The sequence below is a fragment of the Odocoileus virginianus genome, unplaced genomic scaffold, assembly GCF_023699985.2.
Source record: "Odocoileus virginianus isolate 20LAN1187 ecotype Illinois unplaced genomic scaffold, Ovbor_1.2 Unplaced_Scaffold_14, whole genome shotgun sequence".
NCBI classification, from domain to species: domain Eukaryota; kingdom Metazoa; phylum Chordata; class Mammalia; order Artiodactyla; family Cervidae; genus Odocoileus; species Odocoileus virginianus.
This window is the reverse complement of record NW_027224276.1, coordinates 266,077-286,926: the sequence shown is the minus strand read 5'-3', so window position 1 is coordinate 286,926 and position 20,850 is coordinate 266,077. Positions and strand designations below refer to the sequence as shown.

The following is a 20,850-nucleotide window of genomic DNA, read 5'->3' as shown; positions in this document are numbered from 1 at the left end:
CTTAACTAGAAAATGAAGGATTGGACGAGGTAATCCAAAAAGCTCCTTGTAGTTCCATCTTCCCATAATTCTTTGAGCCCAAATAGTCTCTCCTGCAGGCTAAACATCTCTGTTTTCCTTGGTAATTCTTAATAGTGATGACCAGAGCCCTCCTTTCCTAGCAACACATTCCATTAAAAAAAAAAATGTATGGTTTCCAGAACTGGGGCAGAAGGTGAAGAAAGGATAGGGTATGAAAAGATTGGAGTAGAGGGAGTTAGACCAAAAACAGAGTTTAGACGTGAAATGGTAGAGAGAGGCAGCAGAGGTTTCAACGGGCAGGGGTATCTGAGGGAGAGGTTGCCTGGTGGGTGAGAACTCCTTGACTTCGTCCCTGGGGTGAGAAGAGGGTCTCCTGCATGATTTGGGGGAACAGTGATGGGAATTGAGTTTGCAGCTGGCTCCAAGCATTTGGTGGCTCTGCCAGTCCTTCCTTCCAGCTCTCCTACCCTGGGCTCCAGGACCTTCCCTCCCCATAGCTGAGATGGAGGGAGGGGGATTGACAAAAGCCAACGCAGGGTGGGAAGGGGGACTGCACAGAGCTAGGCCCCTGTCCAGGAGGCAGGAGCAGCCGCCACAGTAGGAGGGAGCAGCAAGCCAACAGCTGAGTGAGACAAGGCCTGGGTTATTTTTTTTTTCCAGTTTGTTGGCATGTGGGTGGATTTTTCTCCTTTTTTCTTCTCTCCTGCTCTCTGCCGTTTCCACAGAGATGTGGGAGTTTGCAAATTTGTCTCAGTGGAGGGGAGAGGCAAAAGCTGATTTGGGGGGTCCTTGTCAGGAACCAGGGAAGCAGAGAAGGACACTGCAATTCTGGTAGCAAGAAAACTAGAACCCATCCCCTGATGGTAAGGAAGGCTTCACTCTCTTTCCTTTCCCCCAAGGCTGCAGAGGGATGTATTTTCACCTCTGTTCAACTCTTTGCTCTCAAATCCATCCCACCTGGTGATTGCAAAAGGCTTTCTCTGATTCTTTCCTTGCTCTGCAATGCCAAATGCCCTTTCCTCGGGTCCCTGAACAAACTATGGGCACCCTGAGACTATTCCACCCAGAGGTTGCTTTCCTCTCCAGTATGGCCTGGGGTTGGGGGTGAGGGGCTGAGGAGCTTTCCTTTTCTTCTAGCTATACATGTAAAGGATTTAAAAAAAAAACACCAAAACAGTACTTATAGCACATGATAAGTGCCAAATGAGTATTTCAGGCTTTCAGAGGGGAAGCTTTCTGAAAGAATTAAGGGGTGAGTAATTTACAGAAGTCTTCCTTGAGGACGCAGAGCAGAGACAAACTGACAGAGTAGGTAAGGGCATGCCAGGCAGAGGCACACAGCACGGAGCTGTGGGTCTGGACACCTAGATGCTGATCCTCGTTCTGCCATTTTGTAATATGATGTTGAAAAAGGAAGTTACTTCCCTTCTCTTGGGCCATCTTTTCTTGTTGGGAAAAAAGTCTGAATCTCTAAAAGCTCTGCAGATTTGTGGAGCTGAATCCTGATTCCTTGCCGTGGGGGTTATGAACCATCTAATGAGATGATGTGTATCCAGAGTGTGTTGAACACCATCAAGGGATTAGATGACTAACTGTACCATTTTGCCTGGGACTGAGAGGTTCCCTGGGAAGCAGAATTTCAGTGCTCAAACAAATTATCTTGAGCAAACTGGGATAGTTTGTCACCCTAGCAAGGCACACATCCCCTACTTATTATTATCACTATCATTATCATTATTATTACCACTAGAGGGCAACACTCTCTTATGCCTCAGAGTAGGTCTAAACCTCCACCGGCCCAAAACGTAAGGAAGTGTCCCGTCATTCCAGGACCGACCAATCCTCTCAGTCTTTCTCCTGTAGAGAACCCTGAGGAACAGAAAGATCTATGTACCTTGAATTCCAGGAGCTTCCTTTTGGCCTTGCCAGCCCTACGTGGTCTGATTTTGCCAGCTGTGCCCAAACCCCGATCGGCACTCACTTGCCTAGTCTGCCCCACTATGGCAGAACTGCCCTTTTCTCAGGGGACTGGGGACATACAGGGATGCTGACACATAGCTTTGGTTTGTCTGAATGCAACAGGCACTTTCACAAGGATTTCCTGCTCTCATGCTTTGACTTTCTGGCAGTATATACATTCTACAAGGGCCTCCCAGGTGGCACTAGTGGTAAAGAACCTGCCAGTCAATGCAGGGGAGGTAAAGAGACCTGGGTTTGATCCCTTGGGTCGGGAAGATCCCCTAGAGGAGGGCATGGCAACCCACTCCAGTATTCTTGCCTGGAGAATCCCATGGACAGAGGAGCCTGGTGGGCCACAAAGAGTCAGACATGACTGAAGCTACTGATACATTCTACACGGCAGCATTGATACAGGAGCTGGCTTTCTCTTTCCCAAAGAATTGATTTCTGTATTACCTTATTGCTGTCATCACATCGAATTGTAGTTATAATTTATCTATCTATATATCCCATTAGATGGTTGATTCGTGTATTCAACAAACATAGATTGCTTATTGTTTACCTACCATGTCCCAGGCTTTTTGCCAGACTTGTGGTACAGTGGGTGGGGGGGGGGGCGCAAAACAGACGGAATATCTGCCCTTGTAGAGCTAACAGTCTAGAGAGGGAGGTGGGAGGGAAGCAAACAAAGAATCACACAAATCAATATGTAATTACACACTTGCTAAGTTCAAGGAAGGAGAAGGACTCACCGAAAGCATATACCAGAGGGTTCTGCCTCATCTGGGAGTGAGAGAAGGAGCTGCTGATGAACTGACATTTGAACTGCGATCTGAAGAATGAATAGGCAGTAAGTAGGCAAAGGCAACAGAAAACAGCTTTCTATGGCAAAGGAACAGCAGGTGTGCAGGGCCTGAGAGGGGAAGAGCCCAGCTCCCAGGAGGAGCTGTTTGCTTCTTGAGGGCACAGCCTGCTTCTTGTTCATTTTTGCTATAGCTCCAAGTCTGGCATACAGAAATGCCAAATAAAATGTCCGGGGAATTGAACTGAATGAAATTTGGTCATGGAAATTACCATAGGTTGGAGGTCAAAAGACCTAACTTCTGATTCCAGCCCTCCTGGGCAATTCGATTTTCCAACTGCTTACCGTGCACACATCATGTGCAAGGACCTGGGGTCAGACTGGGCTTGGGGAAAGGTAAACGAAACAAAAGTCTCTGCCCTTCAGTAGCATAGGGTCGGGTGAAGTTGCTGACAGATACAGAGGCTCCTTACACTCTCTGGGCCTATTCTCTCTGGTTCTAAAATGAAAGGTTGGGGTTACAAAATCCCTCAGGCCCCTTCTAGCTTTAAAAGTCTTGACCTGCTCTTCCTTGAATACCAGCCGGTTAGGTGGCAGTGGGAACAGTGGAGTAATTGCTTCCATTTCTCCTGCCTTCTAGGCTTCACAAAGAATAGGCATGGGGAAGTGCAGACTTGAGCTCTAGTTTTGGACAGTTTTCCCTTTTACAAGAGTCTCAGGAGCAGTTAGGGTTCACTGCTTTTGGGGAAAATGTTTCAGAATTTCGTGAACCTTTGTTTCTTTCTTTCCTGTCTCCTCTCCCCACCTGCCCCTCCCCAGTCTTCTTGTCTACATCTAGAACTGTGTTTGCATATATTAGGGCTACAAAGAACCTTTAACGTCATCGTATCCAACACTTCCATCCAGTGTTTACATTTCCTATGCAATAGACCCTTCAAGTGAGGCCGTTTGGCCGCTATTTGAAGACTTCCATTGATGGTTAACTCACTCTTTCCGCTAGGCTTCACCTATGAGACATCACTTCCCTCTGGGAATCTGTCTCCCTGTAATTTTCACCCATTGCTTCTGGCTGTGTCCTTTGGGGCTAAGCAGAATAATTCCACTACATTGCCCCCTGACAGCCTATTGGGTATTCAAAGCCAGGAATCACATTTTCATAAGCCTGCTCTCCTCCAGGCCTAATATCATCTGTTCCTTCAAATACTCTTCATTGGTTCAAATCTCCTTAGCATCTGTAAGCACAGTTTAGTTTATGTAAGATTTATATTCCGCCTACTTTAAAGAGGATATTAGGCGAGTCATCAGTTACAACATGAAAGAAAGACAATTAGGGATAAAAATGGGGAAGAAAACAGACCAGAGACCATGTAAAGGAAGCCTGAATAGATGTTGCCAGGTACCTAAAATGAACTGGATTATAATTGGACTCTGAATTTGGCTCGAAGTTTTATGGAAGCTAGGACAAAATTGGAAACACATTGGATTATGTGGTTTTATGTTCTGACAGAATCATGCTTACAAATCATCTTCAGAGAGAAAATTTTTCCTAAAACAAAACCCAGACTAGTCTATTAGGATTGCTTTCTGTGAGACTGTTCAAGACTGACAGGTACTTCACATACATCTTGGCCCCTTCCCCCACTAGTGGGAAAGGGGCCGGAAGGATAATTAATTAATTAGCAAAATGCTGTCTCAGTTTTAAGCACTGCTATCTCTTTAGGGATCTCCACAGGGATGAGTCTTCCTTTTCTGTTCCTTTTTCTTTCTTCTCTGTGCCTCACAGATCATCACTTTCCCACTGTCTTGCTCTTTACAGTCTTCAATCTCAAGACTCTTTGGAATAGCAGACCTCAGGAAATAGCCCAAGTAAGGAGTTATAACCTACTGATCACACAGCAATTATATGCAAATCATTTTTCTCTGGTCCTCAGCGTTCTCATCTGAAAAATGAGTTAATCTCTAAGCTCCAGCTTGAACATTCTGGAGTATAAAACTGAGGGAAAAGACTGATGATTTAAAAAAATTTTTTTTTTATTTTCCCATCTCATGTCTGGCAGCTAACAGTGTAGAAGATCTACTCGTGGTAGAGCTATGAGAACCCAATAGGAAAAACCAATTTGAACAGATGCCACCTTCGAATCTGAGGAAAATATTTCATGGCTCTCATCATCATGATGAGTTCTTGTTGACTGGATACTGGCAGTGGTGAGATGTGGTTTTCAGGGTTCTTTCTTGCTTTAGCTCTGCATTCCTTGGCAAAGCTGGTGCTGGGGTAAGGAGAACTGGAGCAATCACACCAGGGATCGAGGCTTCTGGGAAATGACTCCGGAGGCAGCAGGCAGGAAAAGAAGGTAGTGCCACAGTCTCTGCTGAGCGACAACAATGAGCCAATTAAAAAAAAACCCTTTTGGGCTTCCCTGGTGGTCCAGTGATTAAGAATCTGCCTTGCAATGCAGGAAACACAGGTAAAATCCCTGGTCCCAGCAGATCCCATATGCCACAGAGCAACTAAGCCCATGTGCCACAGCTACTGAGCCTGCGCTCTGGAACCCTTAAACTACAACTTCTGAGGCCCATGCACACTAAAGACTGTGCTCCACAATGAGAGAAGCCACCACGATGAGAAGCCTGCACACTGCAATTAGAGAAAGTCTGTGCACAGTAAGAAAGACTCAGCCAAAAACAAATAAATTAGTTTTAAAAAACTGTTTGTAGTGTGTAATATTCAGTACACATAACATCCATGTGGAACCCCTTCCTTCCTAGCCTGTTACTCTCCTACTCAAAAAACTTTCCATGACTTTTCATTGCCTATAACAGAAGGTCCAAATGCTCTTGTTTGGCTTTGGAATCTTCTCCAAGCAGAATCAAGCCATGTCTTCTGATCTCCTCCTGTCTCTTACAACACATGTGCATGCACACACACTTGTGCTTCTATTTCTCTCTTCAATCAAATTATGCATGGTTCCCTAAACACAGTTTTCCTGACCCTGTTCCTTTCCTTCCATGGCACGGGACTCCAACAGGTGTTTCTCAGCTCTACCACCTCCACCTGTTGAAATCCTCAGCCCAGCTCAAATACATAAAGACTTCCCAACATCCTAGTCCTGGTGATTCCACTCTTGTGCTTTGCACATTGCATTTTGTTACTCCTTTTTGGGACATAGGATTGATTGTAGTTCTCTGACTAGACTGAGAGTTCCCTTCCTTCGCAGGCTATGTTTAACTCACCCAGCGCTCTCCATCATCCTTCCTTGCTTTGCCTTTCTCCAGAGCACCATCTGGAGTCATTTCCTGGGGCTGCCATAACAAAGTACCACAAACCGGGTGGCTTGAAACAGCCGACATTTATTCTCTCTCAGTTCTGGGGGCTAGAAGTCTGAAATGGGACTTCTTCATAGAGAGCAGGGCCATGCTCTCTACGAAGGCTGGAAGGAATAATCCTTCCATGCCTCTTCTAGCTTCTGGTGGTTGCCAGCAATCCTTTGTGTTCCCATAGTGTGGAGACTCCAAGCTCTACCCTCATCTTCACATGATATTCCGTGTGTGTGTATCAACGTCCAAATTTCCCTCTTCTTTTAAGGACACCGGTCATTAGATGGAGTGAAAGTGAAAGTCACTCAGTTCAGTTCAGTTCAGTTCAGCCGCTCAGTCGTGTCTGACTCTGCGACCCCGTGAATCGCAGCACGCCAGGCCTCCCTGTCCATCACCAACTCCCGGAGTTTACTCAAACCCATGTTCATCGAGTCGGTGATGCCATCCAGCCATCTCATCCTCTGTCGTCCCCTTCTCCTCCTGCCCCCAATCCCTCCCAGCATCAGGGTCTTTTCCAATGAGTCAACTCTTCGCATGAGGTGGCCAAAGTACTGGAGTTTCAGCTTCAGCATCAGTCCTTCCAATGAACACCCAGGACTGACCTCCTTTAGGATGGACTGGTTGGATCTCCTTGCAGTCCAAGGGACTCTCAAGAGTCTTCTCCAACACCACAGTTCAAAAGCATCAATTTTTCGGCGCTCAGCTTTCTTCACAGTCCAACTCTCACATCCATACATGGCCACTGGAAAAACCATAGCCTTGACCAGATGGACCTTTGTTGGCAAAGTAATGTCTCTGCTTTTTAATGTGCTGTCTAGGTTGGTCATAACTTTCCTTCCAAGGAGTAAGCGTCTTTTAATTTCATGGCTGCAGTCACCATCTGCAGTGATTTTGGAGCCCAAAAAAATAAAGTCTGACACTGTTTCCACTGTCTCCCCATCTATTTCCCATGAGGTGATGGGACCAGATGCCATGATCTTAGTTTTCTGAATGTTGAACTTTAAGCCAACTTTTTCACTCTCCTCTTTCACTTTCATCAAGAGGCTTTTTAGTTCCTCTTCACTCTCTGCCATAAGGGTGGTGTCATCTGCATATCTGAGGTTATTGATATTCCTCCCAGCAATCTTGATTCCAGCTTGTGCTTCTTCCAGCCCAGCGTTTCTCATGATGTACTCTGCATATAAGTTAAATAAGCAGGGTGACAATATACAGCCTGTTGTTCCATGTCCAGTTCTAACTGTTGCTTCCTGACCTGCATACAGGTTTCTCAAGAGGCAGGTCAGGTGGTCTGGTATTCCCATCTCTTTCAGAATTTTCACAGTTTATTGTGATCCACACAGTCGAAGGCTTTGGTGTAGTCAATAAAGCAGAAATAGATGTTTTTCTGGAACTCTCTTGCTTTTTCGATGATCCAGCAGATGTTGGCAATTTGATCTCTGGTTCCTCTGCCTTTTCTAAAACTAGCTTGAACATCTGGAAGTTCACGGTTCACGTATTGCTGAAGCCTGGCTTGGAGAATTTTGAGCATTACTTTACTAGCGTGTGAGATGAGTGCAATTGTGTGGTAGTTTGAACATTCTTTGGCATTGCCTTTCTTTGGAACTGGAATGAAAACTGACCTTTTCCAGTCCTATGGCCACTGCTGAGTTTTCCAAATTTGCTGACATATTGAGTGCAGCACTTTCACAGCATCATCTTTCAGGATTTGAAATAGCTCAACTGGAATTCTATCACATCCACTAGCTTTGTTCATAGTGATGCTTTCTAAGGCCCACTTGACTTCACATTCCAGGATGTCTGGCTCTAGATGAGTGTGAATAATCACACCATTGTGATTATCTGACTTATGAAGACCTTTTTTGTACAGTTCTTCTGTGTATTCTTGCCACCTCTTCTTAATATCTTCTGCTTCTGTTAGGTCCTTACCATTTCTGTCCTTTATCGAGCCCATCTTTGCATGAAATGTTCCCTTGATATCTCCAATTTTCTTGAAGAGATCTCTAGTCTTTCCCATTCTGTTGTTTTCCTCTATTTCTTTGCATTGATCACTGAGGAAGGCTTTCTTATCTCTCCTGGCTATTCTTTGGAACTCTGCATTCAAATGGGAATATCTTTCCTTTTCTCCTTTGCTTTTTGCTTCTCTTCTTTTCACAGCTATTTGTAAGGCCTCAGACAACCATTTTTGCCTTTTTGCATTTCTTTTCCATGGGGATGGTCTTGATCCCTGTCTCCTGTACAATGTCACGAACCTCCGTCCATAGTTCATCAGGCTCTCTGTCTATCAGATCTAGTCCCTTAAATCTATTTCTCACTTCCCATAAGGGATTTGATTTAGGTCATACCTGAATGGTCGCTCAGTCATGTCCAACTCTTTGCAACCCCATGGACTGTATTCGTGGAATTTTCCAGGCCAGAATACTGGAGAGTGGCCTTTCCCTTCTCCAGGGGATCTTCCTAACCCATCAGAGAAGACCCATGCCAATAGAATATGACTTTACCTTAAGTACATCTGCAAAGATCCGAATTTCCAAAAAAAATATCACATTCACAGGGTGGACATCAAGTTTGGGGGGATACTATTCAACTCAGTACACCATCTGACATGTTCTATGTATTCTAGTTCTTTATTGTCTCTCTCCCCCAGTACAATGTCAGCTCATGAGGTTAGGAACTGTCATCTATTTGGTTCTTTGCTATATCCTCAGTGTCTAGAATACTGCTTGACACATAGACAATAAATATTTTGTGACTGAAACTTTGTACCCATCTGCCTACTGCCTCACAATCTGAATGAGAGAAATAGGGATAGGAAACAGGAACACAGGACAGGAACACAGGTTTGCCTGGAACATAATAAATACTCTAAATATTTTCTGGAAATAGAAGTATTTGATACATATATTAATTTAACTCTTATGGAGCACCTATTTTGTACAAGGTATTAAGGAAAGATACAGAGATGTGAAAGAGAAACATCTGAGCTTCCTGGCTATGCTTCTGTGTGACCCTGGGCGAGTCATTCAACCTCTGGGTTTCACTTTTCCCATCCATGACATGGAGGTAATAACATCATCCACCTCACAGGATTGTCATGCAGATTGAGTTTGTGCATGTAGAGTACTTAGCACAGGGCCTGCCACATGGTAAGCACCATAGATGTGTTGTTGTTTTTTAACTGTAGCTGCTGTTATGTGCTAGACTCTGTGCAAAGTGTTTTTAAAAAGCAGTTTTTATCAAGATACAGTTCACATACCATAAGATTCTCCCTTTTATTTAATTTTTTTTAAGATTCTCCCTTTTAAAATGTACAGTTCAGTGGTTTTGAATTAACAGGGTTGTGCAACCATCACCACCATCTAATTTTAGAAAATTTTCATTCTCCCTCCCCAAAACCCCATAGCAGTCACTCCTCTTTCCCCAACCCATGCCCTCGCCCCTAACAACCATTACTCTACTCTCTGTCTCTATGTATTTGCCTGTTCTGGAATTTTATCTAAATGGAATCATGCAATATGTGGACTTTTGTGTCTCTTTTAGCATAATTTAGCATAATGTTTTCAAGGTTCATCCATGTTGTAGCATGTATCAGTACTTCATCCCTCCTTTAAAAATTGAAGTACAGTTGATTTACAATATTACATAAGTTTCAGGTGTACAATATAGTGATTCACAATGTTTAAAGGTTATACTTCATGTATAGTTATTATGAAATATTGGTTATATTCCCTGTGCTGTACAATATATTCTTATAGCTTATTTATTCTTAAAAAACTTTTTATTTTGTATTGGGAGTATAGCCAATCTGGAGAAGGCAATGGCACCCCACTCCAGTCCTCTTGCCTGGAAAACCCCATGGACAGAGGAGCCCGGTAGACTGCAGTCCATGGGGTCGCTGAGTCGGACACGACTGAGTGATTTCACTTTCACTTTTCACTTTCATGCACTGGAGAAGGAAATGGCAACCCACTCCAGTGTTCTTGCCTGGAGAATCCCAGGGACGGGGGAGCCTGGTGGGCTGCCGTCTATGGGGTCACACAGAGTCGGACACGACTGAAGTGACTTAGCAGCAGCAGCAGCAGCAAGAGTTCCCTGTGCTATACAGTAGGTCCTTGTTGGTTATCCATTTAAACTATTGGCTTACTTATTTTATAGACAGTAGTTCCCCCTACCCTTCTATTGTCTCTCTCCCCTTCCCTCTCCCCACTGGTAACCACTGATTTGTTTTCTATAATTGTAAGTCTGTTTCTATTTGGTCATACTCATTAGTTTGTTTTATTTTTTAGATTCTACATATAAATGATATCATACAGTATTTGTCTTTCTCTGTCTGACTTATTTCACTTAGCATAATACCCTCCAAGTCCATCCATGTTGTTGCAAATGGCAAAATTTCATTCTTTTTATGGATGCACAGTATTCCATCTTGTACATATACCACATCTTCTTTATCCATTCCTCTGTTAATATTGGCATGCATATATCTTTTTGAAGTAATATTTTCATTTCTTTTGGATATATACCTAGGAGTAGAATTGTTGGGTCATATGGCAATTCTATTTTTAGCTTTTGAGGAAACTCCAAACTGTTTCCATAATGGCTGAACCAATTTACATTCCTACCAACAGTGTACTAGGGTTCCTTTTCTTCACATCCTCATCAACATTTGTTATTTGTGGTCTTTTAAATGATAGCCATTCTGACAGATGTGAGGTGATAGCTCACTGTGGTTTTGATTTGCATTTCTCTGATAATTAGTAATGTTGAGCATCTTTTCATGTGCCTGTTGACCATCTGTATATCTTCTTTGGAAAAAGTCTATTCAGGTCTTCTGCCCATTTTAAAAATCACGTTGTTCTTTTTATATATATAGAGAGAGTTGGATGAGCTGTTTATATATTTTGGAACTCCAATCATTTTTATGGCTGAATAATATTCCTCCATGTGGATATACCACATTTTGTTTACCCATTCATCAACAGATGAACATTTAATTGTTTTCACTTTTGGGCTATTATGAATAATGCTCCTATGATCATTCATGTGCACGTTTTCATGTAAACATGTTTTCATTTCCCTTGGGTATATTTCTGGGAGTGGATTCCTGGGTCATATGGTAATCCTATATTTAATAATTTGAGAAACTTCCAAATGGTCTTCCAAAGCAACCACACCATTTTACATTTCCAGCAGTAACGACTGAGTGTTCCAATCGTTTTACATGCTCAACCAACACTACTCCCTGTCTGTCCTTTTTATTTCAGTTATCATAGTGGATGTGAAGTGGTATCTGTATATGTGTTTTTGTCTTTTTTTTTAATTTTTTTTTTAATTTTTTTTTAATTTTTCCATTTATTTTTATTAGTTGGAGGCTAATTACTTTACATCATTGCAGTGGTTTTTGTCATACATTGAAATGAATTAGCCATGGATTTACATGTATTCCCCATCCCAGTCCCCCCTCCCACCTCCCTCTCCTGCACTGGGAAGACCCAGAGGGATCGGGTGTATATGTGTGTTTTAAGAAACTGATGTTTATTTTTCAACAGCTTTATTTCCGTTTTCTGTTCAAGAGCCTGTGGAGAACAGCTTAATACTACCCAATGGTCGTTCTTACCAATTCACTGGCCTGAACATTGGGATCAGTCTTCAGTGATGGGTTGAGTGCTCCGATCTTTGGCAGAGAACTGCTCGATAGGTGCAGAGAGCACCAACATGCTTTCAGAGTAGCCTGTGACCTCAGGTTGAGTAGCAGTAAACTCAGGAACTAGAGCAGTCCATTAGGTCTGAAATTCCTTCTTGGTCACAGCCTTTCCATCAGTGACCTATTTATTCTTTTCGATCTCTACAGGGTCTCTGTAGAAACAGAGATCAGGCATGACGTCCCGTGAGTGCTCATGGAAGATGGTGTCATATATGCATTGTACTTCCCAGGACAGTATTCACATCAGACCCATGGAGTGGGCTCCATTGTTGTTGCCTGGGGTGGCAATGTCCACCTGGAGCAGAGGAGAATCTGTGTCACGCAGAGCAATGGTGGGCAGCTTAACATAAGATGCTTCTGTGAGAGGCTGGTGGTCAGCTATGGGATCAGTGACCACTGGAAGTTATGGCTCATGGAAGGCTGCCTGGATTTCATTAACAAAAGATTCCAGGAGTGAAGGAACCAGCCATAGAAGTGGCTCCAATGGCAGCAGCAAACTTCAGTCCAGCTTGGTGGCCAGTATTCCTGGAGGATGTGACACTGACATCAGCTGGGTTTTCAATGGCACAAGTCACCAGCAGAAGCTTCTCCCAGGTTCTCTTCAGATTTATGATGTAGATGCCATCACTTTTCCTTTTGTAGATGTACTGTTCCATTTGGAAGTCAAGGTTGGTGCCACCTAAGTGGGTTCCTGCTGCAAGGAATTTGAGGACATCCTCCTCCTTCATTTGCAGGACATCAAGGGCTCTGGACATTGTGAAACTTTCCTTTTACATTAGGAAAGAAAGCTCACTGTGGTTTTTATCTGCATTCCCCTGATGGCTAATAAAGTTGAGTATCTTTTCATGTGCTTAATGGTCATTTGTATATCTTTGGAGAAGTATCTATTCAAGTAGTTTGCCTGTTTAAAAAAATGGGTTGTCTTTTTGCTGTTGAACTGTAAGAGTTCTTTACATATTCAGATATATCATTTGCAAATATTTTCTTTCATTCTCTGCGTTGTCTTTTCTGTGCCAAATGATTTTGCATGCTTTTCCTAAGACCACCCCCTGTGAGGTAGGTGTTACTGAGAGGGAAAAAGAAGTTCAGAGAGATGAAATTTAAATCCAGTTCTGTATGACTGTAAAACTCAAGCTTTCTCTTCTATCCCAGCCTGCTCACAAAGATGAATGATGACATGTTTCTGGCTTTAAGGAGCTTGGTCTGGTAGAGGACATGCAAGAATAAAAACAAATGGGCTGTAAAGCAGAGGTCCACAAGTGTCACAAAAGAAGTGTGGAGGAAGTGAGCATTTCTGGCTGGGGAGATCAGGGCTGGCTTCAATGAGGTGGTGTTTGTCTTGCAGGATGGGTACAGTTTCATTGGATGGAGGTGATGGAGTAAATGGAGATGAGCATTTCCAAAGGAGAGTGGAAAATGAGGGCTGAATGAATGAATGGAGCTTTGAGCCTAAGACTAGTTGTGATGGGGAGTCCCAGGGCTTGTTGAGGTGGGAGATCCTGGAGACTGCCCATGATATGGGCTAGAGAGAGGTCTCCAGAGGTAGGAGGTCCAGGGGTTGGATGGGATAGGAACACTGACACGGGGTTGGCAGACCCAGGGGATGGGGAGTCTGAGGGATTCCTGGACCTGGGGGCTGCCTGGGATGGAGGTTCCTGGAAGGTCTTAGATGAGGATCTTGGGCCTGTTGGAACCGAGGACGTTGGAACGGACTGGGATGGAGGGCTTCTTTAGGCTACATTAAGCGAGGACCCTAGGACCAGTGAAAAGGAGAGATCTCCGGCAGCTTGTGATGGGGCTGGCCCGTGGGGCCCTTGGGGCAGGTCCAGCTTCGGGCGCCTGCGGCGGCTGCAGGTGGGACGCGCGGGGGCGGGCCGGGCGCGCGGGGTGGGGGCAGGGGCGGGGGGCGGGCCGGCGGCCGGGGCGGTCCCGCGCGGCCGCGCTGCGCAGTGACTCCGCAGCGGGCGGAGCGCCGCGGGCCGCGTCCTCGGGAGCCGTGGCGGCGGCGGTGGCGGCGGCGGCGGCGGCGGTAGCCTCAGCTCCTGCTCCCCGTGCCGCCGGCCCCAGCGCTGTCTCCCGGGCCCCCCCGGGCCCCCGGGCCCTCGAGCCCGGTGCGCGCCCTCGCGTCCCGCCGGCCCCCTCCCCCGGCTGGGCCCGGGGGAGGGTGGCGCCGTGAGCGAGCTGGGATCGGGCTCTCCTGCCCCTTCCCCTGCCCCTGGGCCGCCAGGATGGAGGCGGGGTCGGGTCCCCCGGGCGGCCCGGGATCCGAGAGCCCCAACCGGGCGGTGGAGTACCTGCTGGAGCTGAACAACATCATCGAGAGCCAGCAGCAGCTGCTGGAGACTCAGCGGCGGCGCATCGAAGAGCTGGAGGGCCAGCTGGACCAGCTCACCCAGGAGAACCGCGATCTGAGGGAGGAGAGCCAGCTGCACCGCGGGGAGCTGCACCGGGACCCCCACGGCGCGCGGGATAGCCCGAGCCGCGAGAGCCAGTACCAGAACCTGCGCGAGACCCAGTTCCACCACCGCGAGCTGCGGGAGAGCCAGTTCCACCAGGCGGCCCGGGACGTGGGCTACCCGAACCGGGACGGCGCCTACCAGAACCGGGAGGCTGTGTATCGGGACAAGGAGCGGGACGCCTCCTACCCACTCCAGGACAGTGCTGCTTACTCTGCCCGCGAGCGCGACGTGGCCCAGTGCCACCTGCACCACGAGAACCCAGCCCTGAGTCGCGAGCGTGGCGGGAGGGAGGCTGGGCCGGCGCACCCGGGCCGCGAGAAGGAAGCCGGCTATTCGGCGGCGGTGGGCGTGGGGCCCCGGCCACCGCGGGAGCGGGGCCAGCTGAGCCGCGGCGCATCCAGGAGCTCCAGCCCCGGGGCCGGCGGCGGCCACAGCACCAGTACCAGCACCAGCCCGGCCACAACCCTCCAGAGAAAGTAAGGAACGCGTGTTTGTCTTCCCCGGTTCTTCCCCGCTAGTTCCCTCTTCAACTTGAACGGCTAGTAAAGTAAGAAGCCAGTGCCTGATTCCGTGTCTTCTCCTGTCCCAACCTGTCGGGAAAAGCCGGGCGCCCCCTCAGGCAGCCGATACCCCTTCTCTAGCTTCACCAGAGTGGGTTGGCCCGATGAGTGCAGGCATCTCTTATTTCTCAAAACCGTGGCCAGTGAGAGCTTGGAGCAGTCGTCACCCCATCCACTTCTTCACCCTCTCCCTGTATCCTTGCCAGAGGATGGCTTTTTATTTCTTCATTTATTCTATTTGGATGTGCCGGTTGGGATATTTATTGTCTGTCACGATGTCAGCTCAGAGCCGCAGGGGAACGAAAGCCCTCCCTCTCCCCCCCCCACCCCCGGCCGCGACTCCCCCCACCATTCGGGTCTCCTCTGCAGGTCCTGAGCGCAGGCCTGATCTTTTCTCCTCTGGCAGCCTCAGCTCCATCCTTTCCCAGAGAGGCAGGTGGGGACCAGAATGGCAGCTAGAGGCTGAGACGTCCCTCTGAGGGGGAACTGCAGCACATCCTGGCCGGGGGAGCAAAGATGGAGGCCCGGCCCTTGGCTAGTTCCTCAAAGACCACCCCCTCTCCACCCTCAAGAAAAACACCGCCCAATTGAAGAGCATACCAGCAAGGGAAGTCTACAGATCTTCCCTCTTGTTGGATCAGTGCCAGTGTCTGTGCTGGGGTCTGTGTGTCTGCTTATTTGGGACACCTTGGCAACATCTCTTGGGTTGGTGGGGCATGGGCTGGGTCCATTTCTCCATGCAGATACCATGGTGAGCTGGTTGGGATAAATGTCAAGCTGAAGGAGCCCAGGGTGTGCAGGATCACAGGGCTGCCTTAAAGGCTCCCTGATTTTTCTTCTGCTGGACTGGAAAGAATACTGAACTGGGAGTTAGGAAACCCGGGTTCCCCCTCCAGCTCTGCTGCAGATTGGCTTTGTGACCTTGACTGAGTCCCTTCCTCTCTCAGGGCATCAGTTCCCCCATATCTTTATAAAAGGCAGGATCTGCCTTGAATGCTCTTGAATGGCCCCTCCAGCTTAGATTTGATGGTTCTGTGACTAATCCAGCCACCACTACAGACCAAGTCTGAAGTCCTCTAGCAAATGGACAGCTTTCCTCCTCCTCTCACGGCTCAGCTGGTCCTACCATGTGCCACAACCAGCGGAGTGTCTCTTGGAGGCTGGGCTGGGGGTGGGGAAGCCTTCTGCCTCAGGAAATCTGCCGGGAGACAGCTCCCTGCAACTCCCCCGTGGTGAGGCAGCAGGCTGGGGTGCTGGGTTGAGATGGCTGGGCCCCAGGAGCAGCAGCTGCAGCTCAAGGACTCGGCTGGGCTTCACTGCAGTGACCCTCAGCTGAGGTTTGGTGTGGGCTGCCCCAGAGGGAGATGGGCTCTTCTGCCTGGGGGAGGGGAGGGGGTGCTGCTTGGAGCCCATTCCAGGAGGACTGACTGTGTGCAGCTTGGGGCCCCACACTGGAGGGAGGGGCCAGGTCAACCAAGCAAGACCCTTTCAGGAGAGGACCGTGGTAGGGTGAGGGCACAGGGAGACTAGATGGGCATTGTGGTCCCTGAGCCTGGCTGCGGAAGACTTCCAGAGTGGTCAAGCCTGTGACAGAGGAAGCAGCCTCGTTATGTGTGCTCCAGGTAGCAGAACCGGGAGCAATGGGAAAATTGGGGATAAATCAGGAAGAACTTTCCAACCTGGTCTGGTGATGCAGTGGACTGTCTCAAGGGGATCGGGAAGGGCTAGAGAAAACATAATTCCTGAACTGATGGAAAGCCCTGTGAAATGACCAAGGCTTTCCCCAATTCTGGGATTCAGTTCCCCTCCTATTCTCCACCCTGCAGATGTGGGTTTGAAAGCCTGTTTGCTCTTGAGCTCTGGGCTTCTGCCATCTGGGCAGGCTTGCCTCTCGGTCCTTCCCTCTGTGCAGCCTCCAGGCTGTTCATTGGATTTCACGTTTTGTGAAACACATTTGTGTTTGTTGCTTCACATTTCCTAATGGGTTAATAAGGGGATTTTAGATGATACTTCAAATTTCTCCTAACCATAAATATTTGCACATCCATTATTACCTCTTTCGGTCCTCGCAACAGACCATGTGCAGTGAGCACTAGCAACTCCATTTTAGAGATGGGGAAACTGAGACTCCAAAAAATGAAGGGACCTTGCTCAAGGTTACACTGCCAGCTCTTAATAGAGCTAGGGCTATAACCCGAGTCCACCTGTCTCCAAGGCCTGTTATTTTTCCACTGGAGCTTTCTGGAGCCTCAAGACCTGACCAGGTCACAAACTGGAAGAGGCCAAGAGAGCCTGAGGTTTCTGGAGGATTCGAGCAGGGGGAGATGGCTCTGGAATGAGTGATGAGAGAGGGAGTTGATGGGGGAGGGCAGAAGGCCTTGTCTCGCTCCTTTCCACTCTCCCTCCCTCTCTCGGCCAGGTGTCAGGAGGGCCTGTTGATGCAGTAGCCGTTGTCGTCGCCACAGCTGCTGCAAGCTACTCCCCTGCCAGGCCTCCTCTGGGTTTGTAAGGAGTGGGTGAGAGGCTGCTGCTGGAAGCCAGGGCAGGCAGGGTGGGAGTTGAGCAGCAGGGCTGCAGCACTGGGGGAGGCTAGGTAGAGCTGGTACAAGCTGGGCGCTCCTGGTCCCCCGGCTCCCTCTGGTGGAGGAAGAGGAGAGAGAGGGGCCTGGGCCCGGCATGGAAGGGCCCCTTGCCCAGGGGCATATTCAGTCCTCCCAGCTACCCTGTGCGTATGTCACCACAACCCACGTTTTCCAGCCAAAGAAACCGAGGGCTCAGAGAAGTGAAGCAACACTCCAGAGGTCACAGAGCCACGAGGCAGACTCCCAAGCCTGGGAACTTGCCCTCTACTGCAGTTGATAGCAGCTGTTATGTCCACCCCCACTCATGTCATCCCCCCAGGATCCCCACACCCTCCCGCACTGTCTTTTCTGGACAGGTTCCCAGATGCCAGTCTGCCTTCTGCTGTGCTCTGGGTGTGGCCTTCCTAGTGCAGCATAGCGCATGAGAAGGCCCGACCTCCTTCTGGCCTCTGGGCCTTCATATGTGAAGTCTTTGCATGCTTTTGTTTGTCTGTCTGTTCAGCAGCTGCTGATATCCACCACGCTCAGGTCTTTCCCCCTGGAATTGCCACCCTTCCCCCCTACCACACACACCCATCATGATTAGAGAAGATCTCTGTTTTTGTTGTTGATCATGGCCTGGTCCCCCTTGCCATCCTGGCACCTGGAATGATTTACAGCCGTGCTGGGGGCCACTGCTGAGTCCTCCACACTGAAGAGAGCTGCATTTCCCACTCTTTTTGCCTGGGCCCAGCTCTGGCTTTGCCGTAGGCAGTGGTGGGCTGAAGCCTGTTTGGTGGTAACTCTCCATCCTCTGCCCCCCCACCCTGCCCACCCAGCAAGCTGGCTTGCACTAGGGGACAGCAGTGAGCAGGGCCAGCCTGGTTTAGGCACTGCTGTGGCGTCTCCTGTGTGCAGTGGATTGACAGTGTGCTCCCCACAGGGGATGTGGATGCTGGGGGGGGGGGGAGGGAGTCCAGAGAGGGGTCCTAGGGAAGTCTGTCCCTTTTGGGGTCTTGGGCACTTTTCCTGGGGGGGGGGTCCTCTCCTTCTCAGGAGGGAATACCATTTCTTTCCCCGCCACTGTGTTGGGAGCATTATAGTTGTGTGGGAGGCAATGATAATGTCGAATTGAATGAGAATTAGAGGAATCTTGCTTCTCTGTCTAGATCTGGGGCGAGAATGGGGCTGTTGTCATCCACAAACATTTCTTGGCTGTGTGCAGAGAGCAGGAGGGGCCTCCAGGCTGAGCAAACACCACACTCTCTGTTCTTGAGATCCCCCCCACCCCCTCCCCTGGCCAAAGACACAGGGGACCAGACCTGACCCATCATAGTGCTGGTGCTTAGGACAAAATGAGTAGCACAGGCAGTGAGGAGTGGAGGCCAGGACCTGGGGCAGAGGGAGCTTTGAAGAGAGTGGGTATCACCTGGTGTTGGGTGGATGGGTAAGGGGAAGAAGACCAAATCCAGGCTTGCCCTCTGCTACTCTTTCATCTGTCCCACCTCTGCCTCCCATGGCCTCTGAATTTTCTGGGAGCACAGAAGAGGCCTGGGGCATGGAGAAGGGGCCATACATGTGCTGAGTGAGCCTCAATTCCGTGTGCCAGGCACCACCCTGTGTGGTTTTATGTAACAGTAGCCAACATTGTTTTAACCTGCATTTACTGTGTGCCAAGCACTGTTTGTTCCAAGTGCTTTCTGTATATTAATTCCTTCAATCACCACACGAATCCCTTGATGTATTATTGATAGATACTGTTATTAAGTCCACTTCACAGATGAGGAAATTGAGGCCCAGAAAGGTTGGATCACTTCCCCAAGGTCACTCAGTGCATATATGACAGAACTAAGAAGGAGCTAGGAGTCCGGGTGGCTGGACTCGAGAGTCCATCCACAGCATTCTCACCCACCATTCCATGCTGCTGCTTATCTCATTCACAGAGTCTGTGCCAGGTGGGTGTTCGTGTTATCCTCATTTTTCAGACAGGGAAATGGGAGATCAGAGAGGTACGGTGACCTCCCCAAGGTTACACAACTGCATGGGGCCCAGAACTATCTGGCTACTGAGCCTTTGGTCTACCATTGCCTGCTGCAGGTGGGCATGAAGATGGTTTAACATGTTCTGGGTGTAGCTCCGGGCTTCTACCCGCAGAGCTCCTGGGACCACTGCTTGAGTCAAGCTCCCTCTCCTGGTAGCCTCTTGGATTTTGACCACAGACTCCTAATCGATGCCCTCCTGCTCTTGTTCCCTTGGGCCCCTGATGAGGTACAGCCAGACCAAGCTTTCTGTGGGGCTCCAGCAGTTTCCTGCTGTGGCCTTTAGGAGAAGGTTTCAGACAGCTCTGCCTGCCATGCATGGGCCCTTTAGGATCTTACCTTTCTCCTCTCATCTTTTTATAGTCCCCCTCACACAGACTGAGTTACAGCCAGCCTGGCCTGCGTGCCCCATTGTCAGCGCACTCAGCCCCCTGAGAGCCTCTGAGTCTTTATTATTATTATTTTGGCCACACCTGCAGCATGCAGGAGCTTAGTTCCCCAACCAGGGATAGAACCAGAGACTCCCCTGCATTGGAAGTGCAGAGTCTTAACCACTGGACCACCAGGGAAGTCCAAGCCTCTGGGTCTTTGCTCCTGCTGTTCCCTTCTCCCGGGCTGTTCCATCCAGTGCCCAGGCTGCACTCCACTGCTGTCACCTCTCCCACGTTTGTTCACTGATCTATCCCTGACCCTTGAAATGAGCACTTTGTCTTTCTTTATCCATTTATTTGTTTATATCTTATATCATCTCTACTAGCTTGAGAGCTCCTTCAGATTGAGATTTCATAGATATGTATCACATGCATGTTGTGTCAGAGCCCTCTGCTAGGTGCTGTGGGTGTAACTGAAGGAGCTAGAAGCTTGGAAATGCATGGCGGACCACATAGTAGCTGCTCAGTAAATGCTGAGCAGACAGATGAATGTCGGGTTAAGTCCCGGGACACTAACAGCCAGGGGTGGCTAAGGTGTTCTTCCTTTCGGGACTCCTGTAGAGAGAGATGACTCAACTCAAGAGTTCTCTTGGCTTCTGTGTGGCTTTTTCCTCACACTCCCTGGAGCTGTTTGGCCTCTGCCCTCTGTGTTCTTCCCACTTACCAATTTCCCAGTTCATAGGATGTCAGGGTAGCGGAGTCAGATGAGACTTTAGAGACATTTAAGCCAATCTGCTCACCATTACCTGTCCTTCCCATACCATGGCTGTGTCATACCATGGTCTTCTCCCTCAATGTAAGACCTTCTGTCCTGAAAGGAGCAAAGAGGCCTGCACAGGACTGTGTACCATCTGCCTCATCCAGTGGGAAGTTACTTATTTAGCCATCAAATCTTTATTGGGCTCTGACCCTGGGCTGGGCACAGTGTCTTGGAGTAAGAATAAGACAGCCCTTCTAGCTCATTCTCTGCTATGTTCCCTGGCAGAAGAATCAACACTGGTC

At 48.5% G+C, this 20,850-nt stretch overlaps 1 protein-coding gene and 1 pseudogene across 3 annotated transcripts in view; one reads left to right on the top strand and one right to left on the bottom strand.

Annotated features, from left to right (window-relative positions):
• Positions 1-11,732: 11,732 nt before the first annotated feature.
• On the bottom strand, positions 11,733-12,575 carry LOC110127441 (small ribosomal subunit protein uS2-like; annotated as a pseudogene).
• A 1,165-nt stretch (positions 12,576-13,740) lies between these two features.
• Positions 13,741-20,850, top strand: part of IQSEC2 (IQ motif and Sec7 domain ArfGEF 2) — a 76,948-nt gene continuing 69,838 nt past the window's right edge. For all 3 annotated transcript variants that reach the window (XM_020877648.2, XM_070462806.1, XM_070462807.1), the window contains exon 1: positions 13,741-14,733. In XM_020877648.2, the coding sequence (XP_020733307.1) occupies positions 14,027-14,733 (707 nt within the window). In that variant the 5' untranslated portion in view covers positions 13,741-14,026. The remainder of the gene's footprint in view (positions 14,734-20,850) is intronic.